A 19,133-nucleotide genomic window follows, 5' to 3' on the forward strand; every position below is an offset into this window, starting at 1 on the left:
CCGCGGCTGGCTATTAACCCTTTAGATCGCCGCTGTCAAAGCTGACAGCGGTGTCTAAAGGGACATGTGAATGCTCCCTTTTGGGCTAGTGGGGTGGATCCCCCCGCCCCCCGCAGCGCGATCGCAGGGGGGCGATCCACTATGGAGGTAGCCGGAGGACTTACCTCTGCTTCCTCCTGTCCCGGCTCGGTCATTGATAGATCCTGGCTGGACTAGGCTCTATCAATGGATCACAGAGCACACAGATTAATATAGTTCAATAGAATCTATTCATCTGTCTGAGGAATCTAATGATTCCTCATAAGTCTAATAAAGTGTAAAAAAAATTAAAAAGTTTTAATAAAAGTTTGAAAGACACATTAACCTAGTGGTCTTCAAACTGTGCCCCTCCAGATGTTACAAAACTACAATTCCCAGCATGCCAGGACAGCCGTTTGCTGTCCGGGCATGCTGGGAGTTGTAGTTTTGCAACATCTGGAGGGCCACAGTTTCAAGACCGCTGCATTAACCCCTTCCATGTTAAAAGTTCAAATCACCCCCTTTTCCTATATAAAAACACGTAAACATAATAAAAATAAACATATTTGGTATCGCTTCGTGTGTAATTGTACAACCTATTAAAATATAACATTATGTATCCCGTACGGTAAATGTAAAAAAATACCAAACCACAGATTTGCAATTTTTATAATATCCCAGAAAAAAAAGTTAAAAAGCGATTAAAAAGTCAGATCAATACCAAAATGGTACCGATACAAAAAACAGATTATGGCGCAAAACATGAGCCCTCATACAGCCTGGTATGCGGGAAAAAAATCAAGCTACAGGGGTTAAAAAATGGCAATTAAAAAAATTTGAAAATGTTCAGAATTAGTAAAACATGACGTAAACGATACAAATCTGGTATTGCTGTAATCAGGCGCCTAAAGTATAAAACTAACATGTTACCTCAACCCCAAGGTAAATGGCGCAGAAAAGAAAACCACCAAATCTGCTAAATTATCTTTTACTATTTCAATTTCACGTCCCCAAATATATATATATATTTTTTGGTTCAGAGAATATGTTATTGAAAAATTAAAAGGTGTCATTATAGTAGGTAGTTATGGCTATTATAGGGCGAGGAGGAAAAAACGAGAGCGTAAAAGCAGAAATTGGCCCGGACAAGTGGATCATCATGAGGGACAAGTAGATTTTGCTCCATTTTAGTCCCGTGGACAAGTAGTTTTTTTTATAAAAATTCCACACCCCTGCATACTACAGAGCTTTAGACACACTGTGCCGCTGTATGGTGGCAGACTTTTTAAAAGGAGAGTATTTCCACAAAGCATGCATGCTTTTATCTTTCTCCTGGATTCTGTACGAATTAGGAGAAACCTCCCGATTAAGCAGAATACAGAATAACGCTATGGAAGTCTATGAGTGTCATATAAAAAAGGGGTATTTGGGATACTAAAGTTTTTTTTATTTAGCTGGGTACACAAAAATAAATAAATAAATAAAATAAAAAAACCCTCTCATACCTCACACCCTTGGGGCTACCTCTGACATCTTCCAGTCCCTCGCTTTATGCTCTGCTTGCTACTTTCAAAACTGACTCATCTCTGCAATGACGGTCGACTTAGCCAATTATGGCTGCAGTGTCCCACCTCTTTCTGCAATTTGCTGAGTGGGCCTTCACTGTAGAGGAGTCTGCCTTGGAATCATGACAATTTGCTCTATACGATGCATATTTAAATGGGCACTGTCACCAACTTTATTTTTGATACGTTGTAGTACTAATGTACTACAACATCTCTCTAATATACTTTTATTATTTTTTTTTCATTAAAATGGCTTAATTTACATTTAAAAACCGGCCACTAGGGGTCACCCTCCTAGTGGCCGGCTGCAGCCTGGGTAACGTCACGCCTGAAAAAGGACTGATTTTGGCCTGGCAATCAGTCCTTTTTCAGTTATGCTGCACTCGCTCCCTGCCTGTCAATCAGACAGGCGGGAGGGAGCGCATTGGCTCCCCGGCCACTGGCTGGGAGGCCACTCCTCCCGCACATCGCCGCCGCCGCTGTCCCTGCATGCCCGCTGCTGGACTCTGCAGTAACTGTAAGTGTAATGAGGAAACGGGGTACGCGGGGGGAGGATTTGACGGAGGGAACGGGCTAGCGCCGTAGCGCCGCTTGTAACTAACTAATACCGTGTTTCTCCGAAAATAAGACCGGGTCTTATATTAATTTTAGTAACAAAAAACACACTAGGGCTTATTTTCAGGGTAGGGCTTATTTATTTATGGGGGGCTGTGGGAGTCTGTAGCAGTGTGGAGGATGCCGCACCCCCCCCCCATCTTCCACACTGCTACAGCCCCCCATCCTCCCACAACCCCCCATCCTCCACACTGCTACAGCTCCCCCATCCTCCCCTTCCCCCGTCGTCCTCCACACTCCTACAGTGCCCCCACCCCTCTGCCATAATAAACTACACATTTCATCCCCAGCGGAAGCCAGCACTACCCCACCTTCATAGCGTCCGCAACTGAAGCTCCAGCTCTCGGCGGCGGGATCTCCTTCTGCTGCTTAGCAGCCGGGGCAGGGACATGTCCGTGACATCAGGCGTGCATATGCGCGGACGTTTTAAAGCAACAGCGTCCCTGCCCCGGCTCATTTAACTTGCCAAGGGACCAGCCAAAGGGGGAGGGGAGAGCGTTCCGGTCCGCATTACTGGCGGCCACGGTCCGGATCTGGACCGCGGGCCGCCAGTTGAGCACCCCTGGCCCAGGTCTTATTTTCGGGGTAGGGCTTATATTGCAGCCCACCCTGATACTCCAGCTAGGGCTTATTTTCGGAGTAGGGTGTATTTTCAGGGAAACAGGGTAGTTTATCTACACAGGGTGCCTTCAGCTGTTTCAATACTACAAGTCCCAGCATGCCCTGACAGCCAATAGATGTCAGGGCAAGCTGGGAGTTGTAGTGGTGAAACAGCAGGAGGCACCCTGTGTAGATGAACTAAGGGCGGAAGTCCCACCCAGCAGGCATCAGTGACATGGTGCCTGCTGGGGAAGTCTGCCTGGTAGTGAGCACACTACCAGGCAGGAAAAAAAATAAAAAATAGGATGGTGGGAGCTACCCTTTAAGTCATTTTGATCTTGTGCTGTATTTCTGCTGTTCTTGCAAGATCAGTGACAGGAACACAGCTTAAAAACATATCTACAAACAGCTTGCATAACAGTCAACACACATCTTGAAAGTTTAACCTCTTTGCTTAGCAAAGAGAAAAATAGCAAAAAATGCTATAGCAATAATTCTTATAACTTGGCTATATAGGACTATAGCTATAAAAAAAAATATATATATATATATATATATATATATATATATATATATATATATATATTTTCTGAATCTGGATGATTAGTCTTACATAGCCATGGGCTTATTTAAACCTGTTTTCCTGCTCACAGGTTTGCTTTAATACAGTCTTTAAAAGAACTGTTACTGTTTTACTATATTGCCTGTAGAGACTTGCTTGTGCAGTCTGATCCTGCAGTCATACTGCCTCTCCAATAGTTCCTTATCTATCACTAACATTCATTTGGTTAGCATGGTTGGAATCATGACTGCAAAATCAGACTACAGAGTTTGTTTGTAGTCTGTTACCATGAAGACACAGACCGCTGCGTTATTGTACTTTTAGGCTGCTTTCACACCGAGTATTCATCAGTTATTAAACATCAATTTTCTGTGTAAAAACGGAGGTATAATAACGGCTGAAATAATGGGTGCTAATGGCTGAATAAATATTCATCCGTTAAGACCCGTTATAACATCCCTCCTGTATGGCCGTAACACCTCTGCCTACAGACTCCCACAGCCGGGACTACTACTACTCCCATCATGGAACAGACTTCTATCATGATGGGAGTAGTAGTTCCCCGGCTGCGCAAGTCTGCCGGTGGTTGGGAGGACTCCATTAGTGTTTGTACTACTACCCCCATCATGGAACCGAGTCTGTTCCATGATGGGGGTTGTAGTACAGGGGCTGAAGGATTGATCGCACCGGGTCTCAGAAGTTATTAAGCAGGGGAGCGGGTGGCAAGCTCCACAACCCTGCGATGTATGGTGTATTTTTGAATCCCCTGCGGGGAGCCTTGAATGGCCGGTACTGAGGAGCCATTCAGGGCTCTCTGCGGGAGATTTAAAAATGAACATTGTGAGAAGCAGGGGCCATATGTATATTAAAAGCGCTGTGGGGGGCAAGATATTTAGCGCTGCAGGGGGGGCAGACATTTAGCCTATACATCTCGCCCCCCAGCGCATTTATAATATGCTTCCTGCAGTGCATAAGATATGACCCCCACCGGCACATTTATACATATATATCCCCCACCGGTGCATTTATATACATACACATATTATATATATATATATATATATATATATATATATATATATATATATATATATATATCTATCTTAGACAAACACACACACATATATATATATATATGTATGTATGTATTTCTATTATAGCAGCACATAGTGCCAGCAGACGTCTGCTGGCACTATGCGCTACTAATAGAAATACTTTTCATTCATAGCGCTGCAGGGGTATATGTATATAGATACGCTGGGGGGCAGACATATAGCGTTATCTGCCCCCCACAGCGCATCTATATACAGTTTGCTGATGTCACCTCTTCTAAGCATGCTCAGAAGTAATAACGGATATTATAAACCAGGTGAAAACGGATGACAAAGGCTCATCCGTCAGCCATAGACTTCAATGTTAAAAATAACGACCGTTAATTTACCCGTTTCTTGTGACGGAAGAAAAATTAGCACATATGCCGTTATTTCTTCTGTCACAACTAACGTCCGTTATTCATGACGGACTATAATGTTCCTAACAGATACCAACAAAAAAATACCATAGACTTGAATGGTATTGTTTAACGGCCGTTTAACATGGCTTTTCTAACAGACGTTTGTAACAGATGACTTTTTATAGTGTGAAAGCAGTCTTATCTGGATAGACTTTGATCAAGTCTGGGACACTGGTACAATCTACATAACGGACAGGCTCAGTAGTGCTGCATTGTTGCAAAATAAAGTTTCTATTATTTAGATCGTGTGCATTGGAAAGAAAAAACCCTTTTTCTTTTGTACAAGAAGATTGTCAGTACATTATGACAATCGCCCAATTGTTCTTGGTGACTCCGAATGTTGCTTCTGTCATATGTTCAGCCAGTAAGAATAAGACAATTTCATTGTGCAATTAGAACACACCATTATCCCCTTTCAGGCTGCTGGTTGTAGAGGGGGTTGGGCTTCCACTTTGATTGGTGCTAATCAAATCATGAACATTATTAGCAGAGATTAATTAAATGGAATGAGCATGTACTTTGATTACCCTAAATGAGCATGTGCATAATCTATTTACTGCCTAACATTTTATAATAAACCATCATAGCCATATTAACAGAAAGGTCTCTGCTGTGTGCACGGTCAGGCAGGACAAAGGATTTATCAACAATAGTGAGTTTTACAAATTAACCCCTTCATGACCCAGCCCATTTTCACCTTCAGGACCCGGGCCATTTTTTGCACATCTGACCACTGTCACTTTAAACATTAATAACTTTGGAATGCTTTTAGTTATCATTCTGATTCCGAGAATGTTTTTTCGTGACATATTCTACTTTATGTTATTGGTAAAATTTCACTGATATTTGCATCCTTTCTTGGTAAAAAATCTTAAAATTTCATGAAAATTTCGCATTTTTCTAACTTTGAAACTCTCTGCTTGTGAGGAATATGGATATTCCAAATAAATTATATATTGATTCACAAATACAATATGTCTACTTTATGTTTGCATCATAAAGTTGACATGTTTTTACTTTTGGAAGACACCAGAGGGCTTCAAAGTTCAGCAGCAATTTTCCAATTTTTCTCAAGATTTTCAAAATCGTACTTTTTCAGGGACCAGTTCAGGTTGGAAGTGGATTTTAAGGGTCTTCATATTAGAAATACCATATAAATTACCCCATTATAAAAACTGCACCCCCCAAAGTATTCAAAATGACATTCAGTAAGTGTTTTAACCCTTTAGGTGTTTCACAGGAATAGCAGCAAAGTGAAGGAGAAAATTCAAAATCTTCATTTTTTACACTCGCATGTTCTTGTAGACCCAATTTTTGAATTTTCACAAGGGGTAAAAGGAGAGAAATCTTCCTAAAATTTGTAACCCAATTTCTCTCAAGTAAGTAAATATCTCATATGTCTATGTAAAGTGTTCGGCGGGCGCAATAGAGGGTTCAGAAGGGAAGGAGCGAAAATGGGATTTTGGAGAGCGAGTTTTTCTGAAAGGGTTTTTGGGGGGCATGTCACATTTAGAAAGCCCCTATGGTGCCAGAACAGTGGACGCCCACATGTGACCCTATTTTGGAAATTACACCCCTCATGGAATTTAATAAGGGATACAGTAAGCATTTACACCCCACTGGCGTTTGACAGATATTTGGACTGTGCAAATTAAAAACTATTTTTTATTTTCACAGACCACTGTTCCAAAAATTTGTCATACACCAGTGGGGTGTAAATTCTCACTGCACCCCTTATTAAATTCCATGAGGGGTGTGGTTTCCAAAATGGGGTCCCATATGGATATTTATTGTTTTATGTTTATGTCAGAACTGCTGTAACAATCAGCCACCCCTGTGCAAATCACCTCAAATGTACATGGTGCACTCTCCCTTCTGGGCTTTGTTGTGCGCCCCCAGAGCACTTTGCGCCAACATCTGGGGTATCTCCGTACTCGGGAGAAATTGCATTACAAATTTTGATGGTCTTTTTTCCCTTTTACCTCTTGTGAAAATGAAAAGTATAGGGCAACACCAGCATGTCAGTGTAAAAATGTTTATTTTTATACACTAACATGCTGGTGTAGACCCCAACTTCACCTTTTCATAGGGGTTAAAGAAGAAAAAGCCCCCCAAAATTTGTAAGGCAATTTCTCCCGAGTACGGAGATACCCCATATGTGTCCCAAAACTGTTGCCCTGAAATACGACAGGGCTCCAAAGTGAGAGAGCGCCATGCGCATTTGAGGCCTAAATAAGGGATTTGCATAGGGGTGGACACAGGGGTATTCTATGCCAGTGATTCCCAAACAGGGTGCCTCCAGCTGTTGCAAAACTTCCAGCATGCCTGGACAGTCAATGGCTGTCCGGCAATACTGGGAGTTGTTTTGCAACAGCTGGAGGCTCCGTTTTGGAAACAGTAGGGTACCAGACGTTTTTCATTTTTATTGGGATGGGGAGGGGGGCTGTGTAGGGGGTATATGTATATGTAGTGTTTTTACTTTTTATTTTAGGTTAGTGTAAGTGTAGTGTAGTGTTTTTAGGGTACAGTCACACGGGCGGGGGATTACAGTGAGTTTGCCGCTGGGAGCTTGAGCTGCAGCGCTAAATTTGCGCCATCTCAAACTTGCAGCACTCACTGTAAACCTCCGCCCATGTGAGTGTACCCTGTACATTCACATTGGGGGGGAAGGGGGGGCAAACATCCAGCTGTTGCAAAACTACAACTCCGAGCATGCCCTTTGGCTGTCCGTGCATGCTGGGAGTTGTAGTTTTGCAACAGCTGGAGGCACACTGGTTGCGAAACGCGGAGTTAGATAACATACTGGTGTTTCGCAACCAGTGTGCCTTCAGCTGTTGCAAAACTACAAATCTCAGCATGCAGTTACAGCAGAAGGGCATGCTGGGACTTGTAGTTATGCAACAGCTAGAGGCATACTGCTACAACTCCAAGCATGCCCTTTGGCTGTCCGCGCATGCTGGGGGTTGTAGTTATCTAGCAGCTGAAGGCACACTGGTTGCAAAACACTTGAAAGTTTATTACTTAACTTAGTGTTTCCAAACCAGTGTGCCTCCAGTTGTTGCAAAACTACAACTCCCAGCATGCCCAGACTGCCCAGGCATGCTGGAAGTTGTAGTTCGGCAATATCTGAAGGATCAGATGTTGCCGAACTACAACTTCCAGCATGCTTGGGCAGTCTGGTATGCTGGGAGTTGTAGTTTTGCAACATCTGGAGGTCCACAGATGAAACCCCCCCGTGGTCGCATGGTAAGATGGCTGGCTATCAGTGATAGCCACCATCTTACCGGGTGCTGCGGGATAGCGGCAAAAGTGTTCATGATGTACCTGGTACGTCATGGGTCGGGAACACCTTTCCACTCATGACGTACAGGTATGTCATAGGTCAGGAAGGGGTTAAAGAAAAAGAAAATATTGTATAATATATAATTATGCAAGTAATATATATCAGATACAGAACAGAAGAATCACTGTAGCACACCAGGAGGAGTGAATGAAAGTAGCTTTATTTCAACACAGACTGGCGAAGTTTCGGTCACACCATTATGACCTTTCTCAAAGAAACATCGCCAGTCTGTGTTGAAATAAAGCTACTTTCATTCACCTCATTCATGGGTGATACGGTGACTCTTCTCTGGCCCTGGAAATGGGACCCCCGTCTATAGCACCCAAATGTCATTTTTCCCTGTTGGAGTGCAGCCTCTGCTCTGCCTAAAAAAAAAAAAAGATTATATTATATATATATATATATATATATATATATATATATATATATATATGCAAATAAAAAAATGTTGCAGTATCTTGTAATACCTTGTATTACCCTGCATCACTGGAGTAATACGGCTACTCAAATTTAATATATATATATATATATATATATATATATATATATATATATATATATTCGGGATGCCTCAATACCATTTTTTTAAGACAGAGTACAGGTACAGATACTTTAATTCTAGTACTCGCCGATACAAAGTACGAGTACTTTTATTCTAAAGAGAATCTGACACCAGAGTGACCCGGTTTCTGGCGCTGCTTACCATGCTTATATGTGGGTTCCTTGTTGTGTACAATGGAGGCGGCTGCTGTAGTATGAGCCAAGATTTATCTCTTCTCCATTAGGCAGAACAGGAAATTTGCATTTGCGGCGAGACCGATGTCTCCGGAGCGATTGCGCTGATGTTCACATGGTGAGCAGCGGTAGAAACCGGGTCACCTGCACTATCTACCTATAAATTCAAGTTGGTGACTCTGCTGTAAGATTGCCTAAAATAGTAGATAGCATCCCCTTGCAGACATTAGTAGCAGCCCCCCTTGTAAACAGCAGGCCCACCCCCTTTAGACAGCAGGGCCCACTTTAGAAAGCAGCCCCCGCAGCCCACCTTTTAGGCAGCAGTTCCCCCCCCCCCCCCGGCCGGGTTAGACAACAGACACCCCTTCAAGACCGCAACCACCACCCCCCTTTAGACAGCAGGGCCCCCCCTTTAGATAGCAGCCCCCCCCCCCCCGCAGGCCCGCCCCCTCCGCAGGCCCGCCCCCTCCTTTACACAGCAGGGCCCCCCTTTACACAGCAGGGCCCCCCTTTACACATTAGTAACAGCCCCCCTGTAGACCGCAGCCCCCACCCTTGTAGACAGCTCACCGGCGGCTGTCCTCTTTCAGGTGATGCCGCTCCACAGCCCCATTCTCCCGTTCGCATCATGGCATCCAATGGAGGAGCATGTGACATACACGTCACTCTGCTTCCTCCGCAGCTTTACGCTGGGTGCAGTGGAGGAGGTGGAGTGACGTGTGTGTCACATGCTCTTCCATGGAACGCCACGATGCGGATGGGAGGACGGGGCAGTGGAGCGGCAGCAGGTATCGGGGACATTAAACGAATCCCCGTTACCAAGCAAATGGTTAGTATTGCCCTGATACCGATACCAGTATATGCCTATATATTATATATATATATATTATATATATATTATATATATATATATATATTATATATATATATATATATTATATATATATATATATATATTATATATATATATATATATTATATATATATATATATTATATATATATATATTTATATATATTATATATATATATTTATATATATTTATATATATATATATATATATATATATATATATGTGTGTGTACATATGTACATATACACACACACACACACACAGTCATGGCTGTAAATGTTGGCACCCCTGAAGTTTTTGAAGAAAATTAAAGGGGATAAGGTGCCTGATCGCAGGAGTCCCGCCGCTGGGGACCCCCCGTGATCTTGCACACGGCAACCAGTTTGTAATCAGTCCCTGGAGCGTGTTCGCTCTGGGTCTGATTAGCGGCAACCACAGGGCCGACGGCGTGTGACGTCACCCCTTCGCTCCCGTGTGACGTTACGCTCCGCCCCTCAATGCAAGTCTAGGGGAGAAGCGTGAAAGCTATCATGCCCCCTCCCATAGGCTTGCATTGATGGGCGGAGCGTGACATCACACGGGGGCTGTTATTCCTCCTAAAATCGTGTGTTGCCTCCTGCAGTTCTTTATAATAACCACATGTATTAGAGATTAGCAAAGTTACATTCTGCAGTTCAATTCTGCACGAACTTCGAGGCTCGACGGTTGCTGATTTTAGCCTGCATAAATTAGTTCAGCTTTCAGGTGCTCCGCTGGGCTGGAAAAGGTGGATACAGTCCTAGAAGACTCTTTCCTAGGACTGTATCCCCCTTTTCCAGCCCATCGGAGCACCTGAAAGCTGAACTCATTTATGCAGGCTAAAATCAGCAACCGCCAAGCCACGAGGTTTATGCAGAATCGAAGTACTGTAACTTCGCTCATCTCTAACGTGTATACTGATGACACCCCTGGGCATTTGCACAGAATGCTTGCTGAATGATTTCAGCAGGCATCCCGGTCCGATCCTCGCCCGCTACGCGGCGGGGGCCGGAATTCTCCATGACGTCATGGGTCCTTAAGTACCAGGGTGTCATGACTTAAGAGTACGTCAAGGGTCCTTAAGGAGTTAAAAGCTTCCCATATTTACAATCCTGACATTAACAATCCTGGAAATTAGCCGGTATTATGGATCATTAAACCAACATGATGTCTATTTCCTTGGAAAAGTTAATAAACGTGTTGTGTGTTCAGGAGAAAAGAAAACGTTTACAAGCAAATTCCATCATTACAGATTTTGCTGTAGATGCACAGAAAAGCCACAAGTTCAAATTAATGGTAAAAACCACAAACCGAAAGTTCTTCCCTGGTCCCACCTGCATGTTAAAACTAGAGATGAGCAAACTTACAGTAAATTTGATTCGTCACAAACTTCTCGGCTCGGCGGTTGCTGACTTTTCCTGCATAAATTAGTTCAGCTTTCCGGTGGGCTGGAAAAGGTGGATACAGTCCTAGGAAAGAGTCTCCTAGGACTGTATCCACCTTTTCCAGCCCACCGGAGCATCTGAAAGATGATCTAATTTATGCAGGAAAAGTCAGCAACCGCCGAGCCGAGAAGTTTGTGACGAATCGAATTTACTGTAAGTTCGCTCATCTCTAGTTAAAACCAAAGGGACTTTTTTTTAATAACATAATTTCAGCCCAGGACAGCACAAGAAGTTGGAGAGATAGATCACAATGAAATTGGTTCAGCTGATAGTCGCAATCCCTTCCTAGGCACTGAATCCAAGATATCTGTTTGATCCAGCCAGTCAGGAAAATTATAGACTAGACAAAACATAGTAAACTAGTAAAATAACTAGTAAAATAAGCCTAAATAATAGACCCCAAAATTGATAAAACTGAGCTACTTAAAATATTGCAAATTAATAATGAATCTTTATTAAGCATAAAGTGATATATAGAGATATATATATATATATATATATATATATATATATATATATATATGGGCATAAATAAAGTGCAGAACATGCTAGCACAAAGAGATTGTGTTTGTGACTGCTGTATAAATAGCTCAAGTCTTATCAAAGAGACAGAGCAGATTGAAAAGTGCAATATAACAGGAAGTTTAAAGGTGAAGACTTCAGAGCAATGAACAATAATCAAGATGGATACATATCATAGTACAATAGAAGTACTATAAGTCCCAGGATGCCGCCGCTCCTACACGTCCCGCCACCCCTACGACCCCCGAAGTTCAGCAGACCAAAACGTGTAGGGATGGCAGCATCCTGGGACTTCTAGTACTTCTATTGCACTGTGATATGTATCCATCTTGATTATTGTTCATTGCTCTGAAGTCTTCACCTTTAAACTTACTGTTATATAACACTTGCACATCTGCTCCTTGTCTCTTTGATAAGACTTGAGCTTGTAGTAGTTCTATTTACCCAGCAGTCACAAACACCACCTCTCTCAGTGCTAGCACTTTATTTATGCCCGAGAGAGAGATTATTTTATACATAGATAGATATATCTATCTATCTATGTCCCAGGTATGCCGCCTGTCTTGTCGATTTCCTCCTGTTTTAATCATGTATTTTTAACTTTATGCTTAATAAGATAATTCCTTAAGTTATTAATTGATAATTCACAATATTTTGAATAGCTCCGTTACTTTGTTTTTTTTCAATTGACAAAAAATCATCAAGGTCAACCAACCTCTGAATTAAAGGTACTGTCTTCCATTCTTCCCATCTCCATTTCCAGTGGATTCTTTAGTGTCTGCAGGAAAAGTGCAGCTTTCCGTTTGCGTTCTGCTTGCAGTTGTTTCTCTTTTGATTCCTTTGCTGCCTGTGCCAGTTTTTCCCTAGCAGCTGCTGCCAGCCTATCCTCAAGCCTTTGCTTTGCTGAAAGACAAAAACAACATTTTATACTTATGGCCTCATTTAAAAAATGAAAAACTTGTAAGACATATGGTTATTTCCTCTATACACGAGGGCAAGTGATTTTCACGACTGACAAATAATCGCTGTAATCATTGATGTCTCTATGTCTGGTAGATTTCTCATAGCATGAAATAGACTACATATGCGCTGTGTGCAGCCCTACCCAAAAGGTTATGTATGTTTTTGCAACCAAATTAAAATTTGCTTGTTCCACTACAATCAAAGCAAAAAAAAAAAAAACTTTGGTAAATCTGGACTAGACTATTTGCAATCTGTCTGATTTGCACAACCAATCACAGCTCAGCTTTCATTTTACCAGAGCTCATTAATAAAAACTGAGCTGTGATTGGTCTCAGACAGACTGACATATCTATGCTGCGATGTGAAAAAATAAAATCAATAAATAAAGTAAATATAAATTAGGGATCAACCGATTATCGGTTTGGCCGATATTATCGGACGATATTCACGATTTTGGACGTTATCAGTATCGGCATTTACCTTGCCGATAATTTCCCGCCGCCCCCCCCCCCCTCGGCCAGAGACCACCGCCGCTGCCCCATTGCCTCCCCCATCCCCAATTTTATAATTACCTGTTCCCGCGGCCCGCGCTACTTCTGGTTCCTGATGCGTCCTGCGTTATGCTGTGAGTTGCGCAATGACGAGTGACTTCTTCAACGCAACGTCACCATCAGTGCGCACAGTGACAGCTCAGGACGCCACTGGAGCCAGAAATAGCACGGAACCCGGGAACAGGTCATCATAAAACCGGGGATGGGGGAGCGGCGGTCTCTGGCCAGGGCGGTGCGGTGGTTGGACTAAGGATCGGCAGGAGGAGAGAAGTGGGGGTTGGGTCGGGGGATGCTGAATTAGCTGATTACTTATACCAGAATATCGGTATAAGTTATCGGCTATCGGCCCTAAAAAAAAAATCTATATCGGTCGATCCCTAATATACATAAATTAAAAAAATTTTAAACACAATCCCCCTTTCTCCCCATTATGAATTTTTTTAATTATATAAATCCAAAAGGATAGGGGATAAAGTGTTAGATCACTGGACCCCCGCAATCTCCAGGCCCGTACCAGTTTCATTCAGGTCACGGAGTGAACTTCGCTCCGTGCCTGATGACTGGCAATAGAGGCCACAACAACCCCTCCATTCAAGTCTATGGGAGGAGGTGGGATGGCTCTGTACTAGCCGTCACGCCCCCTCCAATAGACATGAATGAAGGGGGGCGTAGTGAACGCAGAAGCTGCAAGCTTCCATGTCCCGCACACCGCTGCTGTTGGCCCGGAGATCGCGGGGGTCCTTTGGATAGGGGATAAGATGTGTGCGGCAGAGTACCCCTTTAAAGGTGTAGAATAGAATATTTGTAATTTTTACTTTCCTTTTTTGCAGAAAGCGGGGCTCCTGGAAATTTGGTTATTCTACTAATCGTACTAAAGACAGAAAATGTTCATCCGAGCTACGTGAGAGAAATTGTATATTTGGGAGAACATCACATTTGCATACAAATAAACTTTTCTGAACATCTGGGACACGTCCTGACATGCTACACGCTAATTCAAGTTTGAGATTCAAGCGCTCACACTTCACCAGTCAGGATGCACAATCTGAACGGGCTTGTAAAGACAAGGAAGACAAACATGTAATATTGTACACTGCACCCAGTCATTGCCAAATCATCTAAACGTTTTCTCTCAACATATTGTTACAATTTATTCTTAATGATGACGTGTGGACACGTCATACTTCCTAAGTGAATAGGAAGTATGAATAGGGGTTTTCTTAGAAGGAAATGACAGGGTGTATTCACATATTTGATACGCAGCATGTGAAGCTGTTAGTCATTTAGTTTACATTGAAATCTGCAACTTTAAATCTTGCGCCTCATATGTGCAGGATACTGTACATGTGAATGCGGACGGCTTTTTAATTGAGCCCGTGGCTTGGGCCTAACTATAGCTCTGCCCCCTTTTCTTAGGCGCCGTATCGCGTGCCAGGATCATGCGCACTCCTCTCCTCTTCTGCCCCCGGCCTCTCTCCTCAGCGTGCGCTCCTGTAGCCCGTCATATGGAAGCGCACGCTGTAGGGGGCTGCTTCTGTCCTCCCCCCTCCCTACCCCATCAATGAGGCTATAGCACGTGCTCTGGGGGGTTTGGGCTCTGACAAGATAGTTTTTTGCACGCTGCAGGGGTCAGTCACCACCCCCATACCCCCTCCTACTTCTGAACCAGCATGGACCTGCCCCCCCCCCCCCCCCCCCCCCCCCGCATTGGTCTCTTATTAAGGCTTTTGGGCCGGTGAACTGTGCCAGGGGATTTTAGCGTGTGCATTCCCCAGAGATTTGGCAGACCTAGCTCAGCAAATCGCTAATGCAGGGGACTACCTCTACTCGGCCTCCTTGGAGTCAGCTCGCTGGGGGCAATCTAGCGGTTTTTCGGCACTCCATATGGCTTAAGATTTGGAATGCGGATGAGCCTCTAAGCATTCCCTTACTGAGCTTCTCTTTCTGGGGCCTCATCTCTTTGGCAAGTGCCTAGATGAAATCATCTCTGAGGCTTCCGGGGCAAGAGTTCCCAGTGAGTGATCGTGCTGGTCTCTCCTTGGGAACGTTTTTCAGGGTTCTACTCCAATCTTTTCGTATTTCCCAAGAAGGGCGGCACTGTCCGGCCCATTCTTGACTTGAAGCTTCTAAACGGTCACAGGCTGCTGCGACATTTCCGGATGGAATCCCTGCGGTCAGTTGTCTTCTCCATGGATCCGTGGGAGTTCCTCTCTTCCTTAGATATACGGGACGCCTACTTGCAAATTCCTATCTTCCCGGACCACCAGCATTTTCTCAGGTTTGTGGTTCCTGCGGGTCATTTTCAGTTTGTCGCCCTGCCCTTCAGGCCGGCAACTGTGCTCCGAGTTTCCACGAAGGCAGTGGTGGCTCTGTCCCTGTCCGTACCTGTATGTCTGTTCTGGGCAGGATGTTGGCTCCCATGGAGGGAGTTCCCTTAGCCCAATATTGGTACCGCCCTCTCCAGTATGCCATCCTCTCTCAGTGGGACAAATCCCCCTTATCTCTCCACCACAGGATCCGTGGTGCGTTTCCGTTTAGCGTTTGCCGCTGCCTCCTTCGGTGGCTTAGGTCTCCTCGGACGGGCCACTCCTTCCTGCCTCTCCATTGGCATGTTCTGACCACGGATGCGAGTCTCTTCGGCTTGGGGGGTGTGTTCTTTCGGGACTAAAGTCCCTCGCTTCGTCTCCAGGCCGCAGGATCCCCTGGCAGTGGATGCTCTTGTGGTCCCTTGGACCCCTTCACTCTCCCCTACCTCTTCCCTCCGCTTCCACTTCTTCCCAGGGTCATCTGGAAGCTTAAGGCGGAGGGCGTCTCAGCGATTCTGGTGGCTCCGGATTGGCCTCGTTGTGTGTGGTACACAGTCGTGGTCGGTATCGTGGCAGAAGTTCCCTTCAGTCTTCCGGATCGTCCCAACCTTCTCTCTCAAGGTCCTCTCTGCCACCCCAATTCACTTCTGCTGTGTTTGACGGCGTGGTGGTTGAAACCGTGGTTTTGAGGGTTTGTGGAATTCTCTACCCATGTGATCCGGACCATGCTCCATGCCCGGACACCCTCGTCCGCCAGGATATACCCCCCGTACATGGCGGGCATATTTCCGTTGTGTGAGGCTCGTTCTCTCTCCCCCCCCCCACCTCTTTTTCCTAGCCGAATCTCTTGGCCTTTTTGAAATCTGGCCTGGAAATGCGCCTTGCCCTCAGTTCCATCAAGGGACAGGTTTCGGCACTCTCTGTTCTCTTCCAACGCCCCTTGCTGACGACCTTCAAGTGTGCACTTTTTTGCAGGGCTTTTGCTCACGAGGGCCCTCCGTTCCGGTCCCCCACCACAATTGGGACCTCATTTTGGATGCTCTGCAGGGCACTCCTTTTGAGCCTCTTGGGCAGGTTTCCCTTTGCTTCCTTTCCTGGAAGGTGTAATAGGAGGTCCACAGATTTCATAAGACATAGCTTTTATTAAGGATACAGTAAAATGAAAATAAACAATTTATAATAGAAAAACAGTAAGTGGTAGTGGTTATCCTAGATAATGGTCCACTTCTATTTGCCTAAGTAGCTGACCCTGCTATTCAACAGACCCCCTACCTATTAATGCAGGGAGGCCTTCCTATAGAGAGCCAGATCCGGATCCTCCTATCTCACCATATAGCTTAAGGATGGGATAGAGGTAGGTATGGGGAATGATGCGCTATGGCAGATATCTGTTAGACAGTACCTCCAGATATCACTGCGTGAGTCAGGTGCATACAACACAATTAGTATACATGTAATAAAGACCAATTGATGAAAACAATAAAATAATTATCATCCAACGCGTTTCGCTGTGTCCGTTACTCTGCGGCATAACTCATCAGGGAATTCAAGTTAGAGAAGTGGGGGTACACAAAAGGTAAGTGCCTCTCTCTCTATCTTCTCCCACGTTAGTGTAAAGCTAGATATACAGCATGGAGGTATGTGTTTCAGAGTTCTCTCCTCATTGGGAGGAATCATATGCATTTGTTCATCACTTTATGCAGGCAGTCCATAGGGATATAGATATCTCTGAAAATAGAGTGATGATAGTATAAGATGTTGATGTAAGTGATGGAAAAGGATGTAAGATATATTGAATAAGACCCTTGAAGGTATATACATACCGTATTTTAGGTAGACTTATAGCTGAGATGACATATACTTGGCATTTTATCATTTATATAGATAGTGGGTACCTGTATAGAAAAGTGAAGGTTCCTGGAAGGTGGCCTTCCTAGTCGTCATCACGTCCATTTGCCGTGTGTCCAAGTTGGCTGCCCTCTCTTGCTGTTCCCCTTTTCTGGTGCTTCACCAAGACAAGGTGGTCCTTCGGCCGGTACCCTTCTTTCAACCCAAGGTTGTGACATCATTTCACTTGAACGAGGAGATTGTGTTGTCTTCTTTCTGCTTGTCCCCTTCTCATCCGTGGGAACGCCGACTTCACAAGCTGGACTTGGTTCGGGCGGTTTGGACCTATTTGTCAGTCACTTCCTCCTTCCGGAGGTGTGACTCTTCACTCTTCCTGATTGTAGACGCAAGGGGCTCCCGTCTTCCAAGGCCATTATCTCCCGCTGTGTAGGCGTATCGTTGCAAGGGTCAGGTGCCCCCCTTTGGAGTGACTGCTCACTAGACCCGCACGATGGGGGCTTCCTGGGGGGTCAGCCACGGTGCTTCGGCTCTGCAGGTTTGCAAGGCGGTGCCTCCTCCGATGCAGGCCTGGGCCGCAGGGTCTTGCTGGCGGCAGTTCAGTCTGTCTGAGTTTTTTCTGGCTGGAATGCTGGTTTTTCCCACCCCAGGGACTACTTTAGGACATCCCATGGTCCTGTGTCCCCCAATGAAGCGCTCGAGAAAAGTAGGTTTATTTAGACTTACTGTAAAATCTCTTTCTCTGAGCTTCTATTGTGGGACACAGCACCCACCCATTGGTTCTCCGAGAGTTTTTACGGTAAGTCTAAAATATCTTATTTTCTGCTGACGATTTTGCTACCCATTGACTTTTTAGGTAGCAAAATCAGCTGAAGATAATATGCAGCTGAAGATAATATGCAGCAGATTCTGTACGTTGAAAAATTTACCCTAGGAAAAAAAAAATTCAGGTGCATGTAGCTTTTTATTTTATGCAAAAAATCCTCTGATTCTCTTAAAAGCCTTGCATTTTATTAGCCATAACATCATTTTTAAAGAGAATCTGTCATCAGCATCACCCACACTAACCTGCTGGTACAGGCTCACAGTGCAGGTGATGCAGATTACAATGGACTTTACCGTGTTGTAATCTGTGCCTCCGTTGTGTTTAAAAATGTGAAGTAAACTAAGTGGCTTAGTACATTCAGCGCATTCCCTTCACCCTAGTGCACTGTGACATCATGCCTGCATCTTCTAGGTTAACACCCTTTAATACTATCCCTGTTAAATGTTGCTCAAGAGCAGGCATACTGTTGACATGAATGGACAATCGTGCATGCACCACAAAGATAGCCACAGCTGTGAAGGTACATCAGTATGTGGTGCATGCGCAAAACTCACTGTGAGCCAACAGTACATGAGATTTCTCTGCTCACAAGAGAGGGTTAATAGGAAGAGGAACATTAAAAAGGGTGTTACCCTGAAATGCGCGGGCCAGATGTCACAGTGCACTAGGACTGAGGCGAGGGAACTCCACGGATGCACAGAAATAAACCAAAAATTTGGGATGTGCTTGGCTGAAAACAAACAGAAAACGACATTCACATATAAACAGTTCTGTTAATTCACCACAGAGGGGTGGGAGAGCGCTGGATAAACCCATTAAAGTGTGACTGTCATTACTAACAACTCAACTGTAC

The 19,133-nt window shown here is 44.4% G+C and overlaps 1 protein-coding gene across 3 annotated transcripts in view; it reads right to left on the reverse strand.

Annotated features, from left to right (window-relative positions):
• The window catches only part of SFSWAP (splicing factor SWAP), a 144,250-nt gene that overhangs the window by 39,921 nt on the left and 85,196 nt on the right, over positions 1-19,133 (reverse strand). For all 3 annotated transcript variants that reach the window (XM_056533188.1, XM_056533197.1, XM_056533204.1), the window contains one exon: positions 12,505-12,692. In XM_056533188.1, coding sequence (XP_056389163.1) covers positions 12,505-12,692 — 188 coding nt within the window. The remainder of the gene's footprint in view (positions 1-12,504; positions 12,693-19,133) is intronic.

The sequence above is a fragment of the Hyla sarda genome, chromosome 1 (assembly GCF_029499605.1).
Source record: "Hyla sarda isolate aHylSar1 chromosome 1, aHylSar1.hap1, whole genome shotgun sequence".
Taxonomy (NCBI): Eukaryota; Metazoa; Chordata; class Amphibia; order Anura; family Hylidae; genus Hyla; species Hyla sarda.